The 8,749-nt window shown below is 33.7% G+C and overlaps 1 protein-coding gene across 1 annotated transcript; it reads left to right on the top strand.

Annotated features, from left to right (window-relative positions):
• Nucleotides 1-6,043: 6,043 nt before the first annotated feature.
• LOC7479035 (RING-H2 finger protein ATL74) lies at nucleotides 6,044-7,061 on the top strand. Its single transcript, XM_024582952.2, has 2 exons — nucleotides 6,044-6,101; nucleotides 6,207-7,061. Exons 1-2 carry the CDS (start codon nucleotides 6,044-6,046, stop codon nucleotides 6,812-6,814), a joined length of 666 nt encoding a protein of 221 aa, XP_024438720.2. The 3' UTR covers nucleotides 6,815-7,061.
• Nucleotides 7,062-8,749: the final 1,688 nt, after the last annotated feature.

Below are 8,749 nucleotides of genomic sequence, written 5' to 3'. Positions count from 1 at the left end.
CCTCGGCCGACTACCAACAGCAACGGAGAAGCAACACCCACAGAGCCATCAGCACCGTCCATACCGTCAGCCGCAGCAGCGCCCACAGACGTCGTCCCTTCCTCATCCGCCAGAGTTGCCCGCCTTCTTCAACCAGCAGCGACGGGCCGCTCCCCGTGCAGCAGCGCCTGCCTCCTCCGGCTCCTCCTCCACAGACGCCGTCCCACATGGCCGGGCCTGCAACCAACAGAGAACAACGAAGCAGAGAAGAAGGCGAAACCAAGAACAAAGCAGATCCGAAACGGAAACAAACAGATCCGTGAACCAGAAAGAAAAAAACTAAAACCAACTGCCTTGCGTATTTTTGGGCTTTTGCAGGTGACGGTGACTCTCACCGCCGGCGCAGGGAGATAGAGAAGAGGAAGAGGTTCCCGATCCACCGGTTTCTGCAACTTTCATCGGCGGCGGCGCGTGAATCCACGTGCCGCCAGTGGCGGTGGCGCGTGGAACAACGCGCCGCCACTGTTCCGGCAGCTCCAGAAGTCGGCCTGACATTGTTCCGGTTTGTTTTGGGTCATTTTTGTAATTTCCAATTTGTTTAATGTAATATTTGTTTAGTTTTGAGTTTTTGTAATTTGTATTTTGTAAATATGGAAGAAAAAAAGGAAAAAGAAAAGAAAAGAAACAAAAATATAGTAAAAGTGAATGTGTGTGTTTGTATTTGTTTTATTTTTTTATATATTTTTTTATGATGAAATTGCAAAGATTAAAGAAGAATTTAATATTTTGATTTGATCACGGTCAAGAATTATTAACTTATACGTAAGTTGTATTTCTAATATCCGATGAAAAAACAATTATTAAAACTTCTTTAAACACATCAAATTCGCGAAGCAGCTTACCTCAGGTAGGGTGCGTTAGGGGTGCTAATACTTTTCCTAACCACAACCAGTCCTTTACCCGTGAATCTCTGACAAGACCAGTACATCCGGTTTCCTAGTAGCCTTCAATAAATTACTAGGTGGCGACTCCAACGAACCAATCAATTGCAATCAAATCAAACGACAAAGAAAAGATCGTCAGCCGATGCCGCGCGGATATTTTGACGTGCGACAATAAGAACCCATTGAAAAAGCTTGAAGTGTGAAAACACGAAAAGATTAGTGGTTTTTTTAAATGAGTATCACAATTATCGATGACTGAGTTGACAACTTTTAAGGTTTCGTCGGAGCAACTCCGACTTCATCGTCGTTGAAGACCACCTGATCTTGGTAAAGGGGGTGCACACCTTTTGTTTGGATCCAACCTTACTCAAATTGGAGGTTTGTAGCTCCACATTCATTCGTTTGAAAGTGTTTACCCGATCAGCCTAGAATATAAAAATGCAGTGATGACTGATTGAGGACAAGATGTTATTGAGTTCATTAAAGTAAATGAGATATAAACGTTTGATGAGAGTAGTTGATATTTGTATAGGAGGTATTTCTCAGTTAAATGGTGGTGGTTACAACCCTAAAGGATGTTGAAAATGTTATATTCACTCATCTGAAAGTGCTTACTCGATCGGCCAAAACTGTCGAAGAAGAAGCTAAATAGTGGCTGAATGACGCGTAGTCTAGGTTAAATCCTAGAAATTAAGCTTTTTAATTTGGGATTTGGAAGGTTTCATTTTGTCCATATTCTTCCAATTGCTTTTAATTGTACCCGTAATTGCTTCATAAACTCTTAATTTCATGCAATTTCACCATTGTCAAACTTAATCATCAGCCCTAAAGTTTAGCTCCATTTTCATCTTGGTCATTTGTTTCTGATTTGTGCACTTGGACCCTTAAATGACCATCAAACTTTTAATTTTTTTCAATTTGGCCCCTGATTTGATCAATTTCAGCCCCTTCAATCATGCGTTTTTTTTTTTAGTTTGATCCTTGATTTTGAATTTCTTCAATCAAGTGTCTAATTGCCCATCAAACTTCAATATTTATGCAATTAAACCCTTGATTTGATCAAATTAACTCTTTAAAATTACAAATCGACCTTTAGATTTAAATTTATTCAAAATAAAGCTTAAATTGACTTCAAATTTCATTTTTTCTTACAATTAAGTTCTCTATAAAATTAATTAAGCCTTTTAAAATTCTCATTGAGTCTAAGAGTCGTGTTTTCTTTAGTTAGTGGCTTCTTAATTCTAAGGTTTTAATTTTTAATGATCTTTTTAATTTAATCTTTTTTCTAAATTTCAAAATATTTTATTTGTTTTCAATGTAAATCATGTTAAAAGAAAGATACATTTTAATTTATAGAATGCGTTTATTTTTTAGGTAATTTTTGTGGTTATAATTTTAAAAAAGTAAGTTTTTAAAAAATATGGTTATGTGTGGTTAGTTGGATTTAGGTACGTGTTTGGTAAAAATTATGGTTGAGATTTATGTGTAGGCAAAAACAATTAATTTGAAGTAAATAAAAAAATAAAAAATTTTCAAATTTTGAAAAAAATGCTTTTGAAACGCAAAAACAAACAGAGTTTTATGAAACTCAGTTAAAAAAGCATGTAAAAACTACTTCACAAAAACTGCGTTTCAAATTCAATTTTTTGGTGGGTCCCATAGTATAAAACGTAGTTTGGTGTATTACCAAATATCTAACTGTGTTTTTTACACCGCAAACGTAAAAGCAGGTGCAAAACAAACGCGCGTGCATATAAATAATATATCAGGATCATTTAAACTTGTTAATTAGTATAAGAGATTCTATCTTATAAAATTATTTTAAAAGGATTTTATTTAATTAAATTTTAAAAGTTTGGCTTTTTTTCTTCCCTAACAGTTAGACAAAATCAATTTTTTTTTTTTATGAAAACCACGAGTTCATTGATTTTATCGAATTTAGAACGATTTCAAGCTGGTGTTTTGAAACATGATCACACACACAGCAACTACAAAAACACAGGCTCCACCCTTTGACTACCACGCACGCGAGTTCAGAAATTTGCCTGTGACTTGTGTGTCTCCCAAATCCTTCTACTTTGGTTCACCTAACAGAGCTGCTACAAGTTTACTAGCTAGTATCAGTTCCTCCATGGAAGCCGACGAAGAACTGCCTTGGCCACATGATCCTCATCTGCCGTTCTTTCCTTCACAATACAGATGCAGGTCTTACACTTATAGGGTGCTTGGGAGTGCGGTTGCGGTTGTTTTTTAAAATGCTTTTCATGCCGAAATACATCAAAATGATGTTTTTTTATTTTTTAAAAATCAAGATCAGCACATCAAAACGATTCAAAACATACAAAAAAAATTTAATTTTAGCAAAAAAAAAATTAAAATTTTTTTGGAACGCGGTGCAAACGGCCACTTAATCGTTGCCTCGTGGCACCCTGGTCATGTTTTGTTTTTCATTGTTCGGTATTTGAAAGTGAGATATTGATTTTTTTTGTTTAGAAATATCTTAATATAATATTTTTATTATTTTTAAAAAATTATTTCCAGCATCAATAAATCAAAACAATGTAAAAATATAAAAAATAATTTTAAACAAAACAATTCAGATTTTATTAAAACTCAGTTAAACATAGCCCCTTGTACACGGTCCAAATCATTCAAATATGCTTTATGTACCTTTGCTGCCAGTGGTGGAGTCAGAGTTTTTTAAACAAGGGAGCAAATTACTAACAAATACTATATTATGTAGATATGCGTTAGAAATCATTTCAAAACATATATAGTAATTCATATCAAGTAAAATTAATTTAAAAATACTTTAAAATGAAAAAACTTACATTATAATTGTTCTCTTCGAGTTTTCATATTTTGAAACCGCTTCGTAATAACCTCATTATCAATCTTATCGAAGTCAGTTGAGTTACACAATAATTCTAAATCTTTCATAAGAAATTCATAGCAAAATACACATCAATTCATCAAAATTAAAACCCATTTCAATTCATATTTATATGCATATAATAAGTATGTTGATTAAACTATATGTAATTATTTTTAGACATTTAATTGAGGAACAATGCCTAGTGTCTGTTTAAAAGGAACAATGCTTGAAAAACGTGCTTTCTACTTGATATTTTACTTACAAACAAATCATGTGAAAATATTAAATTTCAATAAACTACTCTACCAATGCAAGAGATACCAAGAATAGTAGTTTTGCATGAATATTAATTTATTCTTTTATAATAAAAAAAATATTTAATTGATTAAATTAGCAGATTCAAATATTTATTCTGAACATATTCATATCAAAACCTTTAAATTATCATAAATCCTAATATTTTTAATAACTAATTATAAAAGAATAAAATTAAAATTAGATAATAAAACAAACAAAAAAGATGAAGGAAATTTATTTAATAAAAAACAAAAAAAAATTAATTACTTAAATGTACTTGTAGAGCCAAGTAAAAGAGAGCCAGGGAACTAACTGGACATATATATGGGAGAGGGGCAGGGAAAGCAAAAGAGAAATTTGCATAGTTAGGGTAAGAAAAAGAAAGAAAAGGGAATGAGCTGCAATAACAACTTTCCTATATCAACCATTCACTAAAATATTATATTAATATTTTAATATAAAAAATATTAAAACAAAAATTAAGGGGGCAATGTGGTTGCTGCAACAATGTAAACCCTAGTTTGTTCAAATGGCAAAATCCCAAGTCCTATTTGAATTATTCTCAATCTCGGTTAGCGGAGAGTATTGATATGCATGATAGTGTGATAACAGTTGCTTTTCAAAATGTTTTTTCACAAGAAAATACATTAAAAAAATATTTTTAAAATCAGCACATAAAAAAACACCTATAAAAATACAGTTCCGTTTAAATTAGCATTAATTTGTTGTGGTGGGTACAATAAAAACCAACTACTATTTTTTATTTTATTATAACAATAATAATTGTATGTTTTCCAAATCTGAAAATAAAAGGATCCAAAGGAGGCATGGAAATTTACTTTTAAGTTTTAATTAGAGGAAGATAAGGGGGAGTGGGAGAGAGATTTGGTGCTCAAGAATAAGCATTAACCTTAAGCAACTAATTGTGATTCTCTAGTTTAGCCTTCTGTATTGTCATTCTCTCGGAAGTGAAAAAGGAACTACAAAGCACTAATATCCTTCTTTCATTTGGTATCTTCTCTCCCATCTGTGCTCCAGTTTCCTTACCCACATCTGTAAGAGTACAACTACATGCACTTAAACAGCTTCCCTAGCTATATTATATTCCTCGCAAAATATTAAGCCAGCCCTTATCTCTCCGTACCACCACATCAAATCATCAATTCTTTAATATATAGTTAATTACATAATTAGAAGCAGAGAAATTATTAGTATACTATAAAATTACATCTTAAAATCTTAAAATTTTACTTAATAGTTTAAGTTTTTTAATTATAATAATTATTTAATTAAATATTAAAATTTTATTAATTAAGTGATTATAAATTCAATTAATCTCACTACTATATTTTATTTTATAAAATATAAATACAAAACAATTCCGTACAAATTTAAAGTTAAAAAAGGTAGCTAAAGTAAGGACAGAACATATTTCTCTCTATCCTTAGTATCATCCTTGGGATTTTCGTGACTTTAGAAGCCACAAAGTGTGCATTAAAAATAGCACTTAACTTTTGCTTTCCGGTGATTTTGGTAAGAGTTTTATAATTATTAATATGATATTGATTAAAAATATATATATTTGTTAATTTTAAAATCTTTAATTAATATATATAAATTAATCCGACCATTCATATTAATAATAATAAACAAAACACTTAACTTGAATTTTTACCAAGAAGATGCTTTTTTAACGTCTTTTTATCTCGTTGGAATTCTGACAGACACTGCCATAACTCAAAAAGGCTCATCTCTCTCGTTTTGGTTGAAAGCAGATCAACAGGAACAGGAAGAAAAATAAAAAACCCTCATAATTTATTGGCTTGCCTTCACCTCCTCCTCTTGAAGCATCAAAAGCCATGATTTAGCCTTTAAATCCCTCCGTTACAGTCAGCTCAGAAATCCAGGACCAAACAGAATTCAAGGCCTTGTTCTATATACGAGTGAAATGAACTCCTTACTTTCAGTCTCCTTTGTGGTTCGGTTTGAAGCTAGGAAGCATTGGAGTCATGAAATCTCCAGCTTATTTGCATAAATTCATAGTAGGTCTAAGTAAATTGTAGTAAGGCTAAGAGGGTATTGGTGTGATTCCGAAGTGTTGCTGGATTGAGCCATAATAGCTATGGTTACTCTACATCATCGTCCACACCGGCTACTCCTGGATACAGAATCAAGCACACGACCGGCAGCAAATGAAAGCAGGACGCGCAACACTTACAGCAGTGATGCCAATTTTGATTCCAACATGGTGATCATCCTGGCCGCTTTGCTTTGTGCATTAATTTGTGCACTTGGACTAAATTCAATAGTACGATGCGCCTTACGATGTAGCCGGAGGTTTGCTTTTGAGACTCCTGATCAGACTGCCGCGCGTCTGGCAGCAACAGGCCTCAAAAAGAGCGCATTGCGACAAATCCCAGTGATCATATACGGGGTGTCAGGGATACATACTATTGCTACGGATTGTGCAATTTGCCTTGGTGAGTTCATAGATGGTGAGAAAGTACGAGTTTTGCCAAAGTGTAACCATGGTTTTCATGTTAGGTGCATAGACACATGGTTGGTGTCGCACTCCTCCTGTCCAACTTGCCGGCACTCACTTCTAGAGCAACCACCAGAAAGTGCTGATGCCGCAGAATTTGAGGTTGGGATTAGACATCCGGGAAATGCATCTGCAGGAAATGATGTGCCTGTTGCAGGAGATCACGAGGCAGGTTGATCCTGCTTTGAAAGTGATTCGACACCAAAGAACAAGGGAAAAAAGGTCGCCTTTGCTTCTCTATTGTTTAGTTTTTAAGACGTTCAGTTTGTTTATGTAATTATGCACAGTGATCTAGAGATCTTGGTTGAAACTTCATTGGCTGGCAACACTTTGTTTTTACAGGCATGCCACTTGCTATGTGTTGAAACTTGAAAGGCCATATAATATTATAGCAAATGCACCATTCTCTGATTGTGCATGCTGCTTGCACTTTCTTCAAAGAAATTCTTAAACTTATTCTTGCGAGGAGAAATGGATGAAGTTCAACTGTTTTGAATTTATTTTTTAAAAATTATTGATTCGAGTCCTATAAATTTCAAAATTATTAAAGATTTATATAGTCATTAACTTTAAGATCTCGAGAGATTAGTCGAGATGCGCGTAAACTGTTCCGGACATCTATAATTTAAAAAAAAAAAATCATAACCCAAATTGGACATGGGATTAAAAGAGGCTCATCAGAACAAATTAGAGGCAGCAGTGCTCCGTCCGGAAAAGTGGATTTTTTTTATACCTCCACTGAAAATCAAAGCATCTGACTTGCTGCTTATAGTATCCATTTTGAAGTGAATATATGCCTTTCTATAGGAATATCAATTTGCTGCTTATGATCTTTGGTGGCGCCGGCACGTGCCACCCTCATGGCAGATGTTTATCACGGTGGTTATAATGTTCCAAAGGAAACTCAGTTCTTTGATTAATTTGGATTCCTTCCATAAAATTGAAGGAGCATCCAACCCGTTGAAAACTTTTCATGTCCCCTTCACACACACTTTGGACCATATTCCAGTTCGTTGCTGAATGCCTAATAACTTTAAATTGTTGTCATGCTAATTAAAATTAAAAAAAAAAAAAACTAATACCCTATACTCATTAATTATACTATGAATTGAAACAGAATTACTTTGCAAAAATTCTTTAACTAATGTCCATTGGATTTTTCATATTTTCGCTATGGTTTTTTAGTTATAATCAAATTGACTAGGGAACAATTTGATTTTGTAATAAATTAAAAATATAAATTAAAAACAAAATGGTTGTCGCGTATAAAGCAATAACCAACAGGTAGAAGACATTTGCGCTCCTCTAGCGATGCATGCAACATCCTCAGGTATCCAAATGTCGCCTTCCACGATGACATTGAAATCGTCTCAGCGGTCACTTCTGTGAAACCCGAGAACAAATTATACAAAAAAAGGGGGATTTATAATAATTTAAATTTTTATAATACAAAAGTAGTGTAACTATAAAAAAAATAATTATGATAATAATTATGATGATAAAATTTAATAGTTTTGGAGAGAAAAAAAACAGAGAGAGAGAGATAGAGAGAACAGATGAAGGTGACCGACCACTGGAGGGGAAGAAAGGAAAGGAGGAGAACTTATGATTTCCTTGCTTAATTATTTGAGATGTGCTGTTATAATGTGGTTGCTAATTAGAAGAAAAAAAATGCATCACTGACAAGGAAGAGGAACCCTTCATTCCTTTAGATAGGTTCGGCCAAAGTAGAAATGAATTAATTAACTTTGGTACAAATGACCTTGAGAGGTCACAAAGAGATGGGTTGCCATGTATAAGGTGAAGGCATGGCTGTATCTAATGAGGAAAAAGGGATTGGAGAAAAAAATTGGAGATACCCTGCCCATTTATAAAAACAGGGCAGGTTCGTCGCCCTGATTCCTGAGGGAGTTCAGACATGAAGACGATAGAATCCAGGGAAGGTTCTTTTATAGAAATTGTAGCTGGGAGTGTTAGCTTTCCTTTAGCAATTGTTTAATTGGAGATTGTGCTTCATTATATTTTTTTTCTATTTTCATTATATAGGATTTTTTTTACTAATTTTAAAAATAAATCGGGTTATCTCGGTTCTATTTATTTGTCGTTCATTGA

Source organism: Populus trichocarpa, chromosome 13 (assembly GCF_000002775.5).
Source record: "Populus trichocarpa isolate Nisqually-1 chromosome 13, P.trichocarpa_v4.1, whole genome shotgun sequence".
Lineage (NCBI taxonomy): Eukaryota > Viridiplantae > Streptophyta > Magnoliopsida > Malpighiales > Salicaceae > Populus > Populus trichocarpa.
This window is presented reverse-complemented; position numbering and strand designations above follow the sequence as displayed.

Coding starts and splice junctions, on each gene's coding strand:
- LOC7479035 (XM_024582952.2), top strand. CDS start 6,044: ATGAACTCCTTACTTTCAGTCTCCTTTGTGGTTCGGTTTGAAGCTAGG. Junction 6,102..6,206: donor TGAAGCTAGGAAGCATTGGA/GTCATGAAATCT, acceptor TGCTGGATTGAG/CCATAATAGCTATGGTTACT.